Genomic DNA, 21,619 nt, shown 5'->3' on the forward strand with positions numbered 1-21,619 from the left:
AAAATGTCCACATCTCCTAGCCAGTCATTTATCTATTTCCTTACTTACTGCCCATAATCTTAAATTGTTTTACATATCCAACCAGCCATTTTTCATATGGGTTATCACCTCAATACTTGCTAGACCTTCTAGTTAGGTCAGGCTTGCTGAATAACTCTCAAGAAGGGAGACTCGTTTCTCCTGCAGGCTGAGATCATAACACCTGGTGTTGAACTTTCTCTAGGATATATGTCTTTATGAAGATGAGATCTCCGTGCTTGGATTCTTTGGCTAACTCATCATTCAATTCAATTCAATTCAAGTATGTTTATTGAGACAAGAAAAAATACATCTCAAAGGGATAGAGTAGCTTAGGCTATTTCTACCCCCCTCTACTTCAAGTCCCTCAAGGGGCGCACAAATTCAGTGAGTACAGATACACAAATCACAATACAACATTTAACATTGCATATTAATATAGTAAGTGTTACAATCATTGGGGCAAAATTCTTGTAGTTCCTAAGTATTCTGTCTATCATATCATTATCACACATCCAAACAATTTGAAGTGGTACACTACTTATTTCCTTATTTCTATGGTTATCCATAATTTGACACTTTAATACATAATGGTCTTCCAAGTTCAAGTAGGTTTATTGAGACAAGTTAAAAAAAAAAAAAAAAAAAAAAAAAACTCAAAGATTAGCTTAGGCTATTTCTACCCCTTCCCTTACTTCAAGTCCCTCAAGGGGCGCACAAATTCAGTGAGTACAAATACAAGAATCCCATGTAACATATCAGGTTAATATAGTACTATCTAAGAGTATAACCATGCATCCGGATAAAGGTCAACATGAGACTGAATCTACATGGGATAGTTAGTTTAGTTCATTTATTATGGACCCTATACCCATCCCGTGGGCGGTAATGGTAAAGGTTACAGAGGCACATGATGGGCTCAGGGACTCAACCCCAAAATTCATTTAGACAGAGCAAACACCTAATTCTTATTTTCATATTTTGGCATTAAAGTCTCCAATAATAATTTTGAAATAGCAAATCAAATATTCATAGTGCAGGCATATTGAGATAATAAAAGCAGAGATTATGATGATTTTAGAGAGATGGAAACGTTTTAGACCAGATGTTCATAAGGGATCTAATTATTTGTGAGAGGGCGAGCGGTCGCTTCACTTCCCTTATACACCAGTTTGTTTACGTTGTAGGTGCAGGCGTCGAGGGTTCCCCACTGGTGTCTCCTCTCATCCACACGTATCTCACCCAATATTACTCCTCAATATAGTTACTATACAAGTTAGTTTGATTGATTTTTAGTTCCTCAATGTGGCTGACATTAAAAGGCTGCCTTTTCATGTGTGTATAATTCGTTCAAAATAAGGGGGTGTAACTGTTGGACTCCGGCAGAGTAGGGGTTTGCCCCGACATTCTTGTCAAATTAAATGACTTACACCTCATACTCTATTCTTCTGTTCCCTCTTCCCTTCCTGCCCCTCCCACTTAACTTTCTCCCCCCTCCCACAAGGGCAAGCTCCTCTTTATGTACCTGACTTTCATGTATCTTCTGAAAATCATCTGTTTCTTTGCGGTAATTGCAAAGGTTTAGATAGGTGATAAATATGTCTAATTGTAAGTTTAGGCCTGTTCATATATAAGTTATGTCCATTTTTAATTAAACTCTTAACTTCTGACAAGTGGTGGTTTAGAAACAGTTATTTTTTTGGGTAGTGGTGGGGGGGGGGGGGGGGAGGGCTTGTACATAAACGTTTTGTGAAGTATTTATTTTCACATTAACAACCCTGCTGTATGAATATCTTGCATCACTGAGCACTAAAACCTTTGCAGATGTTAGTCACTTCATGTCTTCTACCATCCTACCAAATTTATGGAAAATTTGAGCTGGTAGAATTGAAAAGTCCCCTTTTTTTCTGTAACGTTTTTTTTTTTGAGATATATACAAGAGTTGTTACATTCTTGTACAGCCACTAGTACGCGTAGCGTTTCGGGCAAGTCCCTGGAATACGATCCCCTGCCGCGAAGAATCGTTTTTTCATCCAAGTACACATTTTACTGTTGCGTTAAACAGAGGCTACAGTTAAGGAAGTGCGCCCAGTAAATCCTTCCCGGCCAGGATACGAACCCATGACATAGCGCTCGCGGAACGCCAGGCGAGTGTCTTACCACTACACCACGGAGACTGCAGACTGCTTTTGGCATGGAATGATGCAATTGATGTATAACCAGATAGGTTATGTATTTAGGTTAGGTCATTCTTGAGCCATGTTGCTGTTAAAATAAAAATTTTGATACCTAGTGCTTCTTCTATTGCATGTGTTATCAGTTTTAGTTAGTTTAGTAAGCTGACATTCTCATTAAAACTGATAGGATAGTGTTTGTCCGGTTTACTTATGGAATGATTTGCCTTGCAGTAGCTACAGTAATACTTGTCAACGAATTGGTTATTATTGTATTATTTACACAAAGAAATCACACTAATGTGATCTATATCAGTAAGAAAGTCAACTGGAGCTCTTGGGTGACTTGAACCCTCGACCAGCTGCTTACTCCTCCACACTAACTTCTTATAAGTTATACAACCTGATGGGGGGGGGGGTATTATTTGGAAGAGGTATTGAGTGGTTTGTTGCTAGTGTATTCTCATATAGAGCTGCTGCTCTAGAGGATTGAGATCACCTTTTCTCTTTCAATCGCATGGCAAGATGATTGGCAAAGGTACTTGCTATGGTAGAGCTCTGTACGTGGCTCTGACTGGACCTTGGTTGATAGCTCTGGGAGCAACTAAGGGGCTGAGCTAAACATAAATTGGTGTTTACAGCATTTTTATCAAATATATCTTATTTGGCATTAAAATATTGGCTATATTTTGGCAGGGGTTTTTATAACTAGAATGTTAGTTTCATTATAGTTGTTCCTGATGTGTGTGGCAACTTCTTAAATGTAAGAAGTTTTAAATGTAACTTTTGTTTAAATTTTTGTTGTTTTTTGTCCAGTGATAATTGTTCCTTGCTTATTGAAAAAGAAAATACTGTATTTAAATTTGTTTATTTACCTCGTTTTGCCCGAAACGCTATGCGTATTAGTGGCTTTAGGTATTGTATGTACTAGCTCTATCTATAAATCCAACATTATGTTTGTAACTCTTCATCTATGTATGTACTTTTCGAGAATAAAAAATTTAATTTAATAATTTAATTTACTGTACAGTATTTAGGAAAAAGGGTTTTCTATGAGGGTTTCCCTTAGCAGCTATCCCAGAAAGCCTCTGAGATAACCCACCAAAAGGGTGTTTCATTACATTAAATGCAAATTATTTTTATAAACATTTAATAATGGTTAACTTCCTGAGGTGACACGACTGGCACTTTCAGCATGGGGACCCGTGTGGGAGGTGGCCTTCACTTCTCGGACAAGTCGTTGGTTGGTGTTTCAAGACTCCTGGAAGATCTCCAACATTTATTGGAAGACAAAGACTCTGCCGATATTATTTTTGTTGTAGGGCGGGAAGAAACGCACATCGCTGCACACAAACTCATCCTCAAAGCAAGGTATTATGCTATTAATCTAATATTGAAGTGATTTAATAAATTTGTAGTGTTTAATTACATACAGGTACAGTACATGGATTCTGGTTGTTTAGCAAGAGTGATGGCTGTAATTACAAGCAACAGACTAGTGTTAGAAACAATAATGGTGGCATCCCTTGTGTTGACTACAGTATTAAAGGAAAAAGTGTAATAATGGACATAAATGATGTACTCTGCTGTACTGTATTTCGAGCTCTGTACCTGTATAGAATGACTGGCGTTGGCATAGGAGAGTTCAGCTTTAAAAGGAAAACAAATATGCTGTATTTATTTACTTATTTATATACTGTACAGTAGTATATATATATACTAGGTACAACAGGTTGTTAGTATTGGATTTTGATGATTAAATGGGACATTCTTACCAAGTAGCTAATACACATAGTATTTCAGGATGAAAGTGAGTTGGCAATTATAAATATGAAAGAATGAGCAACAAGGAAGTTAGTAGACTCCACCTGCTGGTAAAACACTACCAAAGTTATATAGAGTAAGCATATTAATATGTTTTAAAGGTACTGTGCAGGACTTATAAAACTAAATAATTACTAATTTTATAATTGACCATTCTTGTCAGGTGCAAAAGTTTTGTGGAGGCATCAGGTAGCGAGGTTTGTGCAATTCCTGGCAGCACGGTGACGCCTGGAAGTCCTCACACCACCATCCGCCTGCCACAGTATCAACCCAACGTATTCCGTCAAGTTATCAATTATATATATACTGGCAAGGTAATAACTATTTAATATAAGAAAATATACTGTATTCCGATTAATCATTAAAATCCGTACTTAGTAAAGAATAGATTTTTGTTACAAAATACCTGTATACTTTCCTGGGGGAAGCCCCTTGTGGCTCCCTGAAGCTGTATGCTTAAATGAAGCTTAGTATGCTTAACCATAATTCAATTCACAATGAATTATGGCTACTATCTACTGGATCACATCAGTCCTAGAGTTTTAGAGGCCTACCAGGGACTGGAGTCAGCCCCCCCCCCCTCCCTCCTCACAAAAGCACAGGGAGCTGTGACAGTTTTGCTACCTCATTAGGGAAGGCAACCAGAAGGTCAGCAAGTCAGAACAAACTACATGTACTGCTTAATTTGAGAGAGAGACCACCGTCTTAAAACTGGCTGAAAGAACTCTCACAGCTATGTAAATAAGCGCCCGAATTCTCCCAGAAATAGCTCGAGATCGTTCGCCTCATCTCCTCCATTCATTTGGGGGAAGGGGGAAGATAGCCTGCTGGGGCCTGAATTTGCAGTTCTAGGGCATATGTAGACATCCACCCAACGATTTTTAGGGGAAGGAGGGGATCAGGGAGCTATGGGGGGCTGAGCCACCCAGAAATTGGCATTTCATTAAATTCAACGCTGGTTTTCAGGGGGAAGCTCCTTGTTGCTCCCAGAAGCTAACTACCCACAGAGAAGGAAGAAAACATGAGAACTTGCCAGGGAAGAGGAAGAACTGCAGGAATCAAAGTGAAGACAATACACTTGGCTGAGTCACGCATTACCCGAGTTTACCCAAGAGTCATTAATACTAGTGGCCTCGATGAGGATAGGAGGCTGGCAGTGTGTCGAAGGGCCCCCCCCCCTCCCATTTGCCTTGATCTTTTCCAGCTGTACTTTAAGTGTTAACGGAGTTTGGCATTTACGGCTTCGGTGGTTAGGTGGTTCCATGGGTGGAACTACTATGTGGGTGAAGAAGCATCTCCTGTTCTCAGTCCTATGGGGCTTGTTGAGGCCTTAGGTCATGTGCACATGACCTAAAGGTACAGAAGAGGGCTGAGGCCCAGGAATATTCACCTAGACTTAATAACACTGCAGACGACTGGAACTTAAGAGTCATGGAACTGGGGACCAAGGAAACTGGATCAACCCATAAGGTATCCACCAAAGCAGAATTGGTGGCATGACGGTAGCTCTTCACCACCGGACACAACACATGATGCATTCTCGGCCTTATCCAGCATCAACAACCAAAGGTCCTCTGGAAGCCAAATGACTCTTTGCCAGAAAAGGAGGAGCTGGCTGCAAACATAACACCCACCATAACCAATGGAACAAAAGCCCCACCTCCGGAGGAGAGCATGGGAGCTTCCCAACCAGACAACCAGGAGCAAATGAAACCAAAAACAAATATTGGTATCGGTCCAAATATTGGTATCGGCATACCTCTAATTTCAATTTTGTTTTTCCTTATTAGCCTTCTCTTATTATGCTGGTGTATTGTACAGCTCTGTTTTATATTTTGATTGTGTCAATGTTTTATACCAGGTAGTAATGAGTGATAGCGGTGTCTTTGAGGTTTATGGTGTTGGTCACGATCTGGGCTTGGAAGAACTCTGTCAGCATTGTGAGGACCACATTGCCACGACTATGACGCCTCATAATGCCTGTACATTTCTTATGGCTGCACTCAAAATGGAGCAGCGCACAGGAGGTTTGTCTACTGTTTACTTTGTAATAAACATTTCCAGAGTGGTGATTTATGAATGTTTAACGATGCTGTATTGAATACGCAATTTTAATTATGAAATTTTTTAAGTTGTAATGTTTAATTAAGAAACTTTTGGAGAAATGTGGTGGAATTGAACTAGCTTGTACTTTAGTACCAGCTAGGTGGATTTCAAATTCCTTGTAAATTCGGTATAATAAGATTGTACTGCTTTTAAGCTTGTCGTGGTCTAGTGGGAACTGGGGGTAACCAGTTCGGGTTTGATTCTTTCCACATTGCTCCAAAGATTTTCTCGGATATATCATGTTATTTTGATTTCATAATACTGTACTCTGTACATGTTTATAATAATGTCAATGATTTGGGACACTCTTTTTTTATTATTATTCATTAATTTAATGTTTCTAGGTAGTAAAGGTAGCCGCTCTTTTGTTGATCGATGTGTTGCACACATTGGGGAAAATGCCTTGGAATGTATGCAGACATCATCTTTCCTCAATCTATCCCGTGAGGCACTGATCAGACTAATCTCCTCTGATAATGTAAGTCATTTGGAAGTCAAATGCATAGTTAAATATTTTTAATAATTGATTTATTTATGTATGGAAGGATGTTGAGTTTATCTGTGGCTTCTGTAAAAAAAAAATGCAATTTACTTCATTATTTAATTTTAAGTATTTCTCCATAGCTTGACCAAGGAAATTGCCAGTAGAATTTTTACCCTTCGATATTTTGTACCTTCCTTCAACTAGTTTTATGATCTGGTCCCTCATCTTGAGCTCAACAATGTAATGGTGTAGTGCAGTGGTTACTGGCTCTCAGTGGTCATTGTTTTTTGTCTCATTTTAAGTGAGGGGGTGGGGGGGGAGAATTTATCTGGAGAAAGTGGCAAGCCATTATGATTATATAGCTCATGGAAAGGATCAGGATCAGGATTTGGGATGGCATAGGGGGGGGGAGGGGGTAAGAAATGGTGTCCAACCCTTTGGACAGTCGGTGATTGACTGTCGACCTGCATGATGTGAGGTCGTCACTTTACCATCCTGCCCAAATGGTTCAGCTTCATTTTTGAGTAAATACTTCATCAAAAGTTTGTTACTTAATTAAATTGAAATTGAAATATTGTACATTTTATAGTTGGGCTAGTTTACACAAATTTAAAGTATGGGTCATAATTGCTCTAGCTTCTAGGTTTGTGATGTATTGCTCTAGTAAATGCTTTTCTGCCATATCCACTAACCTTAATCTTTATATATCCTTCCCACCATGGGGGGGGGGGGTTCTTTTATTCCTCAATCCTTTTTTCACCATGATTGAAATCTGAGGGAATGAAAAGTTTACCCCCTGGCTTTCCTTGCCTTGGTTGCTTTCTTATCCGTAAACTTCAGGCAGTCTCCATTACCCCTTAAACTAGTAGGCTATTTACACCCAGATGCACATGGAGAAAAGTGTATTGAAAGCCTAAAAGAATAGTAGTTAATAATAATTCATTGTGTTGGGACCGGCAGCCCGACACGATGTATTAATACATGTTTAGGCTTGTATCAAGGTTCTCCCCCCCCCCTCCCGGGTGGGGGGGGAAATCTTAACCGGGGTGGGGTCAAATTACTGACCCCACCCAGGATGCAACCCCACAAGAAGTTGAATAAGTCTTGAGTACACCCACTTACTGCTAGGTGATCAGGTGCATTAGGTGATAGGAAATGTGCCCAACAATTTCTGTCCCGCCTGGGATTCAAACACAGAAGTCTCAGTTGTGATTCGAGAATGAGCCAGACTGTACTACTGGGACCCAGTCATCAAATGAATGAATCGTATAGGCCAATGTGAGCACGGGAGGAAATCGCAAATAGTGATTGGAGCAGTGTAAGAGTTAATGTCGTCAAGTTGGTGTGCAATGTAAGAGTGAACTAAGGAATGCACTTAAGAGGAACAAGTTCATTACTGCTCTCATTTTAAATGTTGTAGTGATAAATGCAGATTTATATAATCATAATTGGTGATTGAAAGTGATTTATCCCACTGTAAAGATGGAATGAAGCATTTCTATGAAATGGAAAATTAAAGATTTCGTATTTTTTCATGTTATAATTTTGTTTTGGTTCTTGAGCTTGCGCTAGAGGAGGAGGACGTGTGGCGTGGTGTGTTAAACTGGGCTAAGTATGGAGCAGGTGTTGCACAGCCCACCCCACACTGGACAGAGGAGGAAAGACTGAGAGTGTGCCAACAGCTGCAGGGAGTTATCAATCATGTGCGCCTTCTCCTTATTGGTAAGTTAAAGAAGTGCTGTGCACTTATTTACATTGTTTGAATTATTTTCTTGGAATTGGTGTTGCTTGACCCATGTATATCACTGGAAGAGGGCAGAGCAATGCCGAATACATGGAAAGAATCTATAGTTTTCTGCTCCCCAAATATGGCCAGTAGAAATGCTGCTTGGCATAATGGTGTGTCTTTCTGCTTAAGAAATTCATGTCCCAGAGGTTTCTGTTCATATGTGTGAAATTGTTTCCTTCCTGTGTGTATCTTAGTTTCATGTTTGTGATGCCCTTTAGCTGGATGCTCTCATACCGACTGAAACCAATGGATGTTTAACACCTGCCCACATGATGCTTCCCATCTTGCTGGTGCTCTCAAATTTTGTGGGCTTGAGATTTTTTCTCGCTTCCCTGTGCTCAATTCTTGTTCGGTTTCCGGCTGCTTTCTTGATGCCCCAATCTGTCTCCCTTCCCTGTCTTCCTCATGCAGGAGATCAGTTATTGGTGTTCCAGGAGCACTTCAAGACACTCACTCAAATTTCTAAGATGTATCTCCTGCTATCTTTTTCTTTTTTCACCACCTTTTGTTCCTTGATTCCTTTACATTATGAGGTAGCCTGGCAGGTGCCCCTGCTAGTTTTGTATATTTTCTTGTTTACCAGAATTTTCCCAAGGGCCACCATGTCTAATGGTCTCAATGGGGACAGGCAGCCAACAGCTTATTGAAGGTCTGTGCTCGACTTACTTTTCATCAGATAGCAGCTTGTGCACATCCACCATTATTTACACAGTGGCTCTGGAGCTGCTGTTTATGGGATTTGGCCTCGTTCTTTCTCTGAATTTTGTCCAGCAGTGTTGACCTCAGCCCTCCTATACAGTAGTGTTGACCTCAGCCCTCCTATGCAGTAGTGTTGACCTCAGCCCTCCTATACAGTAGTGTTGACCTCAGCCCTCCTATACAGTAGTGTTGACCTCAGCCCTCTTATACAGTAGTGTTGACCTCAGCCCTCCTATACAGTCATGTTGAAACCCTTCTTGCCTGTTTGTTTATTGTCTCTTCTCTCTGGTTTTGGCTTTGGCTGGTATCTTCACACTTACTCCTATATCCAAAATTCTTGATAGCCAAATACTTTTCTCCAAATTACTGTATGTTTTATGTACCACACATCTATGCTTGTATATAGCTTCACTTTCACAGTTCATCCATTTCTTCGTAACCTTTCCTGTAGTACTTGCCAGTTTCTGGATAGTAAATAAATTTATTCGACCCTTTGTGTGAGCACAGGAGGTAAGCGCTGATAGATGTGGAGCTGTTCAAGGGTTAATAGACATTTGCAACCTCATACTTCCACTGTTGCAGGATTTGTCGTGCATTCCACTTGGACATTTCTCACATCCATACTAGAGGAATGTGTCCCACAGTTTGGGAATGTATCATCTGAAGTTTCCAGAAACCTATTTATATATCCTGATGTATGTGACAAATTTTGTTCATTGTTGGCCAATACACAGTAGGTACTCACTCCATCAATTAAGATTCCTACTGTTATAAATCTGTAGCTGAGCACAAGTTTCTACGCGATTATTTGCACACACAATTTGGACTTAATTTTGCTATTAACCTTAGCAAAAATGTACATTTCAGACAGCCAAGTGTTTGCTGAGGAAGTAGAACCAACTGGTGCCGTACCCATGGAGTTGTCTTTAGAGCGGTACAGATATGCAGCTCTTCCCAACAAATTCAAAGATAACTCTACTAATGAAGATAAACGACTTCAGCCTCGTGTGTCGCTCAAACTGTTTGCTGGATCGCAAATACTTATTAATGTAAGTGTTCGTGTGTGTGTGTGTGTGTGTGTAGTAAACACTAGTTTGTTCCAATACTCAAATTTTAATACAGTACTCTAATTTTACAAGGGTATGCATTCCTTGGCTGTCAAACCAGATTGTATGAATCCCTTGCTCAAAAATTCACAAACACCTGTTTTGGAAAACATTACACCTGTGTGAGTCGAGCCCCACAGGTTCACACCGTTTATAACACCGGTTCTGAAAGATGAGGTATATTGATGGTTATACCAGAAATACTGTATACACAATGCATTGTAATTATCAACACTAATGGTTTCCCATTTTCATAGAAGGCATCAACTCTGGATTCATAATAGAAGAAATACAAAAAGAATAATAAAGATCTTTGAACTAAACACCCCATGTGACCATGGTGTGATAGCACACAAAATGAAGTCAATGGGAATAACCGGTAAAGTAGGGCGCTGGATACTCAGTTTTCTGTCAAACAGGACTCATCGAGTAACTGTCAACCATATAAAATCTAGTCCAAGTGCAGTGAAAAGCTCTGTACCTCAGGGTACAGTCCTTGCACCGCTGCTTTTCCTTATTCTCATATCAGATATAGACAAAAATACAAGTCACAGCTTCGTATCATCCTTTGCAGATGACACAAAAATCAGTATGAAAATTACCTCGGCTGAGGACATTGAAAAACTTCAAGCTGATATTAATAAAGTTTTCGACAGGGCATCAGAAAATAACATGATGTTTAACAGTGATAAATTCCAGGTACTCAGGTACGGTAAAAATGAGGACCTTAAACATAATACAGAGTACAAAACACAATCAAATGTACCCATAGTAGGAAAACAGCATGTAAAGGATTTGGGAATAATAATGTCTGACGACCTAACGTTCAAGGAGCATAACCAAGCAAATATTGCGACAGCCAGAAAAATGATAGGATGGATTACGAGAACTTTCAAATCCAGGGATCCCATCACAATGGTTGTACTCTTCAAGTCACTTGTGTTGTCCCGTCTTGAGTACTGCTCAGTACTCACTTCCCCCTTCAGAGCAGGAGAGATTGCTGAAATAGAGGGAATACAGAGAACATATACGGCACGCATAGACGCAATAAAGCATCTAAATTATTGGGATCGTCTCAAAGCCCTCCAAATGTACTCACTAGAAAGAAGACGAGAGAGATATCAAATAATATACACCTGGAAGATACTGGAGGGCCAAGTACCAAATCTACACAGTAAAATAACAACGTACTGGAGTAAACGACATGGAAGAAAATGTAGAATAGAACCAATGAAGAGCAGAGGTGCCATAGGCACAATCAGAGAACACTGTATAAACATCAGAGGTCTGCGGTTGTTCAACGTCCTCCCAGCAAGCATAAGAAATATTGCCGGAACAACCGTGGACATTTTCAAGAGGAAACTAGATTTATTCCTCCAAGGAGTGCCGGACCAACCGGGCTGTGGTGGGTATGTGGGCCTGCGGGCCGCTCCAAGCAACAGCCTGGTGGACCAAACTCTCACAAGTCGAGCCTGGCCTCGGGCCGGGCTTGGGGAGTAGAAGAACTCCCAGAACCCCATCAACCAGGTATCAACCAGGTATCCCATATATTCTCTATCTTTTATGCTACATAGTGTAGCATCATGTACTGAGAATGCTGCACTCCATGAATAAGTACATAGCAGCACCCTACCACTTAATGCAACTAGATTGCATTAAGATTGCATTGCATTAAGCCATAACTGCCAAAACTGCTGTTTTAAAATCTACCTGGTAAAGATCAAGGCAAATGGGGGAACCTTTGACAAGCTTCCGGCTTCCTGTCCTCATTGAGACCACTAGGGTTAGTGGCCCTCAGGTAAATCAGATGTAAAATGCTTCTTGAGAGTTGCCATATTGTCATATAAAAAATGTCAATCATTCACTCGTGGTTACTTTTAGCCTTGTTCTGTATCACATTTGTACTTTTTATTCTTGGTCTCCACTTCATCATGTGCTTTGTCTGTCTATTTCCTGAATGGTTTCCCCCATCTTCCTCTTACTTTCAACTTCTCTTGACCATTCTTTTCTTCTGTTTGGCAAATATGACTGAACGATCTCGATGCTCTCTCCTCAATCTTTCAATTTACTGACCTGCATTCCTCACTTATCAGGACATTTTTAGTGTTCCTTACTGTATCCTCCTAATACCACACTTTCATCTGTCTGTTTCAACAGCTCTTTAACTTTTGTATTTTTCTTGTTTTTGTTACTCTAGTATCTCATGTCTTTACAGAAGCTTGAGTAATGGCATGCCTTCTAATACTTTCTAACTTAGTTTTTGTTGTACTATACCAGCCATTTTATTTGCCTGACACAGCTCTCAATTTTTCCTGCAGAATCTCCTCTAAATTAGAGTTGAAGTATTTAAACTAATTAATAATGTTTAGAATTTGCTTATTTATCATTACACTGTACTTCACTTGCCAAGGTTCATTTTCTCTTCTCCACATTATTGTAATTTTGCCTATGCTTACTTTTAACAGTTTTCTTTGACGTGTATCAACAAAATGTTCAATTAATCTACAAGTATTCCTGTCTTATCTGTTAAAAGAGCTGTATCATTTGCATATATTGTATTTTCTGGGGGAAGCCCCTACGGCTCCCTGGAGCTTACCAGGCTGATATGCTAATGTCAGACTTTGGCATCAGTCATGTGTACGGAGTTCTTATGGGCCTACCGGGGACCACGAGCCAGAACCTGGCCTCCCTCAGAGAGGCAAGGGGAGCAATGGCCTATAGAAACCCCCGTGTGGTTGGAAGCATTCTATGTCTGCCATTGACCGGGTTAGGCACCCAGAAAGGTAGGCGTCCCAAAACAAACCCCTATTCTGGTGAAAATTGCAGCCAAAAACCGAACGAGTGGATAGAACTCCCCAAATAAAAACAGGCAAACTAGTATGACGTCACCCATCATTGCGCCACTGTCTGCGCAGCTCCCCCCTCCCCGGGAGGGGGAAGGGGTAGTTCTGGTTGGTTAAATACCCCAGAATTCTTACTTCTCTTAATGGCTTTGAAGTATGTATCCATATTCGTACTGAAAATCAGGATCAAGCCAGCATTTGCCATTTTGCTCTATGCGAGGTTTCTGTCCACGCTGAGCTGGCCTTAGGACACCTGCGTTATCATTTGACAGATGTACCACCCCAGTCAAACTCCTCACCTGATAATGTTATTAGGGGGATTCCCAGTTTGCCTCCTGCCTTCTCATTCGGGGGGGCAGTGGCGGGCGTCGTTCCCCAGAGCAGGCCAAAGCGCATCTAGTAAAGGTAGCCCCAGACCTACCACGCCGGCGATCCACACCCCAGTTCTTCGGCTGATGCTAATGGCACTAGTTGTGTGCTCCGGCTCCAGTGGTTGTTTCAGCACTGTACCTAGAGTGTGGTGTCTGTCTTCTAGGTGGTGCGTGAGCCGGGAGTGTCTCCAGTACTCGGGCTGCATGCGCCTAGGGATGGCTCGTCCCTGGTCTTCGGTTGCAATTTCTTAACAGGTGGGGTTTGTTTTGTTATGCCTACCTTTCTAGGTGCCTAACCCCGGTCGATGGCAGACATGGAATGCTCCCAAACACATGAGGGTTTCCATAGGCCATTCTCCCTGTGCCTCTCTGAGGGGGGTCAGGTTCTAGCTTGTGGTTCCCGGTAGGCAGAACTCCAACTGATTGATGCCCTGGTAGGCAGAACGCCAACAGACTGATGCCCCAGACTAATATAGTGTATATCAGTCCCATAGCTCCAGGGAGCCTCTGGGGCTCACCTAGAAAATGACGTTTCATTACATTCAAGGCTTTTTTTTTTTCCAGGATAAAATGTCACTGCAACGTGTGTTGAACAGCTGGTATGGTGCAAACAAACAAATGTGGCGGCTTGTGTATCGAGCTTCCACCCATGGCTATTCTGCTGATGCATTTCATCGCCACTGTGACGGTGTTGCTCCAACATACACTATTGTTATGGTTAGTAGCGTAAATGTTTTAAGATGAACTGTTACAACATTATGGTTAACCTTGGATCATTACAAAGTTTCAACTTTATTATGGTCTGTTATGGACTGAAATATATTATAGGATAATTTTCACTTGCTGCATGTTAATCTGTCATACATTTATTTGACACAATATTGTGACTATTTCTGTTCATATCTTGATTTGTTTGTATCTGCCTATCCCCTTTGTTGAATCACACACCACTGATTTTCTGATTTAAGTAATTACCGAGGTGTAATTACCTAAGTGCAGTTGTAGGATGAAACCTACTCTTATGGCGTTCCGTCTTCCCGGTACTCTTTATTATATAACACTTTGAAACTGCTGACGGTTTTGGCCTCCACCACCTTCTCCTAACTTGTTCTAACTGTCTGCCATTCTATTTGTGAAAGTGAACTTTCTAATGTCTGTTCTGGAGCTTTGTTTCCTTAGTTTGAACCTATGTCATCTTCTTGAAGTTGTAGTTTTCATAATTCTTCTTTGTCAGTTTTGTCATTTCTTGTTACTATTTTGTATACTGTATAGTGATCATATCACCTCTTTTTCTCCTATCTTCTAGCTTTGGTATATTTAACACTGCTAACCTCTCATCGTAGCTCTTGTTTTTCAGTTCCAAAAGTCATTTAATTGCATGTCTTTGCACCTTTTCTAGTTTAGTGATGTGCTACTTGAGATATGGGTACCATACAACTGCAGCATAGTCCAATTTTGGTTTCACTAAGTGAATAATTTCTTTAATATTTCGCCATCATGTATTTAAAAGTGATGTTAAAGCTGGAATGCATAACATAAACTCCTCACCCATGTTCTTTGTGGTCCTCAGGGGGACAATTTTTTTTATCCGGAACCATCCCAAGATCTCTTTCTGTATCGGAATTCTGTGAAGTTTTTTCACATAATTTGTAGGTTGTGAGCGGCCTATTTTCTCCTATTTCACATTCCATAACATAGCATTTATTCACATAAGTTTTGTTTGCTAAGTGTTGCTTCATGCACTTATTTTGTCCAGGTCTTCTTGAAGGGCATGACAGTCATCTAAGTTCCCTAGTACTCTTATCTTACCTTCCCTAGTATCTTCACATCATCAGCAAATATGTTCATATAATTCTTTATTCCTTCATGAAGATCATTTATATAAAAATTAACATAACTGGTGCTAGAACTGAACCCTGTGGTACTCCACTGGTAACACTGCTCCAGTCTAATACATTACCTCTGATTACTTCCCTCATTTTTCTGTCTGTTAGACAAATTTTCATCCATGTCAGAAGTGTCCCTATAAATTCTTCCAATGTTGAAAACCATAAATGTAGACAATGAGTTTTGCAGGTTAAGTATGTAATTTCAGACACCCAATCCAGTATCTAGGTTATCTTCATTAAAATGGGCAAAGACTGGGCTATGTAAACTATTACTCATCAATGTATAATGCTCAACTCTAGCAAGATTTCTACCAATTAAATTGCTAGCAATAATTTTCCCATTTGTGTAATTATCTAAGTGTAATTACCCAAGTGTAGTTACAGGATGAGAGCTACGCTGGTGGATTGATAGCTAACATACCAATTGACTCTTCTTTCAAATACCTTGGTGTCTCTGTCCCTTGTACCTTGACTTCAGTCAATAAGTTACATCAGCAATGTAGAGACAGACTCAAGGCTCTCAGAATTGTAGTGGGTTACAGCCCTAAATACGGTGTTAATATTAGAATAGCAAAAATTATGTACTTAGCATATATATAAGGTCTCTGATAGACTATCATGCACCAGCTTTAGTCCTGCAAAATGGCAAAAGTATTGATAGACTGGAAAAAATGTAAAATAAAGCACCCAGAATTATACTTGGCTGCCCTATAACTACCAAAGTTCTCAATATGCAGAAAGAATTAAGTATACCTAGCATTAAAGATAGAATGTTTGAAATCAATCTTATGATGGGACTAAAGCTTCTGCGTGATAGCAAAAGCAACATTGTGTCAGTTGAACTGTTAGAACACATGTGTAATGGTACCAGCGAGTCTAAATGTATTCAAAGAACAGCCACACACATTAAAATAATGGGACTGAACGATGTATGTACAGATGAAAGAGTACAGCACTTCCTCCCACCCTGGCAGATAGTACCTTTTGACATCCTGATGCCTGCATACCCCACCAAAAAACTAATTACAAACAACCCTCATGTTCAGCTTGCTGCTATAATAAGCACCATAGAACACATTCACAATATAAAAACTAAAAACATCGCACAGACCATATACACTGACAGATCACTCAATACAGCTACAGGGAGGACAGGAAGTGCTCATCAGTCCAATGGCAGCACAGTTCAAAGGAATATAAAAGTTAGTAACTGGGCATCCACAATGCAAGCTGAGTTGGTAGCAATACTGGTAGCACTCGAAATTATTGACAACATTGAAGTTGACAGCTTAATTATTTCTGACTCCCTTGCCTCACTATTAGCAGTAGTTTGCAATCAAGTGCAAAGTGCTTCAAAGTTTTCGTGCTTCAGAAACAAGCACGAATAACGTGCTTGTCTTTGGAGCCAGACATAGATATATAATCGTACTAAATAAAAAGGTAAATATCAAAATGTTGTGAAATTCCTTCTAACATTGGCCTGCAGGAACATGATAAAGTTGACGCCCTTGCTAAGGTTGCAGTAAATAAAGACAGTGCTGAACGGAATCTTGAGTTATCAAATAGGTCCCTTAAAAGTGTCACTAGACGAGAACTCTTGGATGAATTTGAAGAAATCAGAACAGTGCAAACTGGAATTAGCGGGTCCATTGTTCACCATAATGAAATGTGTCAAGTAAAACATGTATATGGGCTAAGTAACAAAAACAGACATTGTGACAGCTCGAATAAGACTTGGCTACAAGTAACTCTGGCCTTTCGGCTTGTATAGGGGTTCTAGATAAAGTTAAGGGCAAAGAGTGTGGACAAAGACAGGGACACACACTCGAATATTATATCTTGGACTGTAGTAAAATTGAGCCATATAGAGAGATAAATCTAAACTCGCATTACAAGAAATTACAAACCATCTTATTACTAAGGATAAAATACCTGAAATCCTTGCACTGTATCCATATTTCTCTCCAAGTAGATAAACAAGACATGAGATTAAGAAACAAGTAGTGTATTGTGAAGACTAATAATAAACAGCAGCTTCCCTATGACTCAGTAATATCTCCATTGCTCAAACAATTATGCATTAGCAATAAGAACTAACATTAATGTATAATGACTTACTATAAATATATTGCTCTTGAAATAGAGCATTCTCTGTAACTAGTTGACATTGATATTATAAGGTGAGAAGGATAGATGAAATTGTTAATGTACTAATCTCTGAGGTCTGATAAAGCCCTTCTGTAATCCTTTTTTTGCACTACCGCTCACAGGATGAGTTTGGGGTGCACAATACACTAGCTGCCGGTGCTGGTGGTGTCTTGTCTTCATAGTACTCTTTGTCATATAAAGGTTTGAAACTACTGACAGAGTTGCCCTCCACCACCTCCTCACTTAGTTTGTTCCAATTGTCTACCACTGTTTGCAAAGGAAAATTTTCTAATACAGGTACAGTATTTTCTCGGCACCTTGTTTTCTTAGCTTGAATCTGCGTCATCTTGTTCATGAAGTTGCTGATATCAGGAAGTCCACATTGTCAATTTGGTCTATTCCTGTTAGTATTTTGTAAGTGGTGATCATATCACCTTTCTTTCTTCTATCTTCTAGTTTTGGCATGTTTAATGACTCTAGTCTCTCCTCGTAACTCTTGTTTTTCAGTTCTGGAATCCATTTTGTAGCATGCCATTGCACCTTTTCCAGTTTATTTGTGTCTCTTGAGATTTGGACACCATACAACTGCTGCATATTCCAATTTTGGTCTCACTTTTAATAATGAACAATTTTTTAATATTTTGCCAACCATATAATTAAAAGCAAGTCTGAAGTTGGAAAGAGATGCATATGTTTCTCTCACGATGTCTTTTGTGTTCCTCTGGTGACAGCTTACTATCCAAAACCACCCCTAGATCTCGTTCTTTATTAGAGTTTTGTAATTCCTTTCCACATAATTTGTAAGTTGTATGTGGTTTATTTTCTCCGATTCCACATTCCATAACATGGCATTTATAATTATTGAATTCCATTTGCCACTTGACATTCCAAGCCCTTATTTTATCCAGATGAATTTGAAGGGCATTACAATTGCCTGCATCTCCTATCTTCCTCAGTATCTTAGCATCATCTGCAAACATGTTCATATAATTCTGTATTCCTTCTGGTAGATTGTTTATGTAGACGATGAACATTACTGGTGCAAGAACTGAACCCTGTGGTACTCCATTAGTAACACTCCTCCAGTCAGATGCATTGTCTCTGATTAGTGCCCTCATCTGTCTGTCAGTTAGAAAATTTTTCATCCATGTCAGAAATATGTGTGTGTGAGAATCTCATATTTTGTACATGCCAGAATTTTACCAATAACATGACTGAACGGAGAAAAATCCCACTCAAAATATATATTGAATTCCCTGATCAGCTCTGCATTAACAAGTGTTGGGTGTAAAAATCACTTTAATGATTTTTAAATAATTTTCCTTTAGCCAGACGATGTTGATTTTGGGCGCTATGTGGCATCTGACAAAACAGTCCTTTTCACGCTTGTGAAAAGGACTATTTTCACAAGCTACATGTCCCCTGCCAAATTTCCTGTAATTAAGATGTTTGCAATATGCTACCACCCTGAGTACAGTGCATTGTTCTACTCTTCTATTCAAAGACACCATTTGGTTTGCCTATACCATGTGATTCCTTTATTCCACTCTCATACACACTCTTCTCTCATAACCCAACCCACACATATGAATTGAAATGAAAAGAAAGGGGAGGTGTTTTGGTCCGTCCAGAATGTGTCAAAACATTTTGATTCTCCTTTTTGTGTGGGTTAGGTTATTTGCTTCGGTCACATTAATTGTTTCAGCCACGTTATTGGGATTTATTCTCTGCTCCCTCCTTTTCTTTAAATGGTTTTAATTTTTAACTTGGAGACTCGAATTCAACAGGGTCAGCATGGTGAAATATGCGGAGGTTTTAGTGATGTACCTTGGGGCAAGACAACAATGAAGGGGCGCTATGTGGCATCTGACAAGGCATTCCTTTTCACTCTTGTTAATAATCAAGATATGCCCCCTGCCAAATTTCCTGTAGTTAAAAAGATGTTTGCAATATGCTACCACCCTGAGTAAGTTCAAGAAATGTATGGTGTCTTTGTAATTTTTGTTTGATTGAAATGAAAGAAAACATAATTTTGCTTGAATTTCACCTTGTAGTAATTGTAAAATTAGTAAATGCACTCATATGACTATCATGCTAAATTGATGGACATTTTATATTAATTAGGGCCAGGGCTATAAAATAGAATTTTACCATAGAATTTAGTTATTTATCTTCATTCATATTTTAATCTTGCAGTTGTGGACCCATATTTGGTGCTGGGGCTGATCTCTTCATTGCTGGAAATTGCAATCAAAATCTTGAAAGTTATTCCAATCTTCCGCATTCATATGATGGTGAAAATGCGTCATGCAATACGCTAATGAGCGATTATAATTTTACTGTATTAGATTATGAAATATTTACCCCTTACGGAAAGTGAGGGAAAGAAATTCATTTCTTTCCAGTGGGTAACTTTCATTTTTTAACATTTAATGTTTTATTATTTGCTAGTGATGGCATGGCATAAAGATATCATGCTTGTTGTGCAGCTTTAGGTAAATGTTGTCACCCCAAAACTGTGAAGAGCCGAGAGGAATTTGCCTGTGATGGTGTGCTCAGATTTGGGTTCTGTAGCATCATATTTGCCGATTTGCTGCTGGGTAACTTTCCCACCGTCAGTTGTGGTGTCACCATGTGGAAACACTACAGCCGATATTTGTGAATTAGCTATGTATGCCTGATATTTTATATGTAAATAAAGCATAAATTTAATTTAATTATAAGCTGAAATTGTTGCCTAACTTAATATCGTAACACTAAAACTTTAATTTTTATTGTTTTAAAATTTGTATTATTTACTGTAAAATATATTTTGTAATAAATACAGGTTTGATGGCCAGATTTTAATTATTTCATTATTAATATTATTATTATTTTTCCAGAAAGTTCATTCGTAATTTTAAAAACTCTACCTTGGTAGGAAATTTAGTTTATACCAGAGCCATTATTGGATGCATTGCATCTGGTTCAGAATGCTTATCCTGATGGCTTAGCTTGAAGTATACAGCAGTGTGACATAATTAGATGTATAATAAAGTACAGTAATATTAATATTGTATTTTGTTGGTAAGCACTTAAATGAAAGGTGTCACTAGAATTGTTGTTTGTAGGATATTCCTTGTGGAAGTTTTTGGTTTTCATGTATCTTTTTATAATATTTATAATAAATCAATAATTTCTTTGGATTAAGATTTATACAAATTCAGACACTTTCTGTAAGTTCAGTCATACTACCTGTTGAAGATTCCGGGGATCAATATCCCTGCAATCCGGTCATCTTCTTGAGGTAATCTTGATGATTTTGGGGCTTAGCGTCCCTGCGGCCCGGTCCTCGACCAGGCCTCCTTTTTTGTTACACTCCCCCAGGAAGCAGCCCGTAGCAGCTGTCTAACTCCCAGTTAGCTATTTACTGCTAGGTGAACAGATGCATCAGGGTGAAAGAAACTCTGCTTATATGTTTCCGCCTCCACCAGGGATCGAACCCGGACCCTTCAGGACTATGAATCCTGAGCGCTGTTCACTCGGCTGTCAGGCCCCCATGCAAACTAATGCAAACTAATCCAGTACAGTAGGCGGATTTTTGTTATATCTGACACACAAATATGTGGTTTATATTTTCTAAGTATTTATGTATTTGCCAGTCTTCATTCAATGCAGAAAATGTATTTCGTACATATGGATAGATTTATTATAATAATGTTTAAGGTGAAAGATCTGCGAGGTGTTTTTGTGTAGAAATGGTGTATTATTTGTATAAGTATGTGCTCGTGTGTATGTGTGTACTCACCTAGTTGTACTCACCTAGTTGTGTTTATGGGGGTTGAGCTCTGGCTCTTTGGTCCCGCCTCTCAACCGTCAATCAACAGGTGTACAGATTCCTGAGAAATGTGTGTGTGTGTTTGTATGTGTGTGATCACCAAAGATCTTAAATATTGTATTTTTAAATATATTTAACTTAAACAACATGCATATTTTTGAACCATCCTGTCTGCTTTGTTTTAAATGTGAAATGCTTGTCAGGTTCCGAGTACTATACACTCCATCTCCAGCTCTGCTCCAAAACCCATATACTGTATCGTATCAATAAACAGCACGTACTTACAAACTTTCAAAAACCACATTGAGAACTCCATAGATATGTAGTAATAATAAATAACCCAAGCCACAC

General features: G+C 39.3%; 1 protein-coding gene across 1 annotated transcript; it reads left to right on the top strand.

Annotated features, from left to right (window-relative positions):
- Nucleotides 1-1,188: 1,188 nt before the first annotated feature.
- On the top strand, nucleotides 1,189-21,414 carry LOC123757459 (serine-enriched protein). Its single transcript, XM_045741095.2, has 10 exons — nucleotides 1,189-1,293; nucleotides 3,387-3,563; nucleotides 4,180-4,330; nucleotides 5,878-6,043; nucleotides 6,467-6,600; nucleotides 8,169-8,328; nucleotides 9,962-10,143; nucleotides 13,979-14,131; nucleotides 19,239-19,417; nucleotides 19,648-21,414. The coding sequence occupies exons 2-10, from the start codon at nucleotides 3,388-3,390 to the stop codon at nucleotides 19,829-19,831; spliced, it is 1,485 nt and encodes a 494-aa protein (XP_045597051.1). The 5' UTR covers nucleotides 1,189-1,293; nucleotide 3,387; the 3' UTR covers nucleotides 19,832-21,414.
- The last annotated feature ends 205 nt before the right edge of the window (nucleotides 21,415-21,619 follow it).

Source organism: Procambarus clarkii, chromosome 19 (genome assembly GCF_040958095.1).
Source record: "Procambarus clarkii isolate CNS0578487 chromosome 19, FALCON_Pclarkii_2.0, whole genome shotgun sequence".
NCBI lineage: Eukaryota > Metazoa > Arthropoda > Malacostraca > Decapoda > Cambaridae > Procambarus > Procambarus clarkii.

Excerpts from the sequence above, each read along its gene's own strand:
- LOC123757459 (XM_045741095.2), top strand. The coding sequence starts at position 3,388 with ATGGGGACCCGTGTGGGAGGTGGCCTTCACTTCTCGGACAAGTCGTTG. Across the intron at positions 6,044-6,466 it reads AATGGAGCAGCGCACAGGAG|GTAGTAAAGGTAGCCGCTCT; the intron begins GTTTGTCTACTG and ends TAATGTTTCTAG. Across the intron at positions 14,132-19,238 it reads CAACATACACTATTGTTATG|GGTCAGCATGGTGAAATATG; the intron begins GTTAGTAGCGTA and ends CGAATTCAACAG.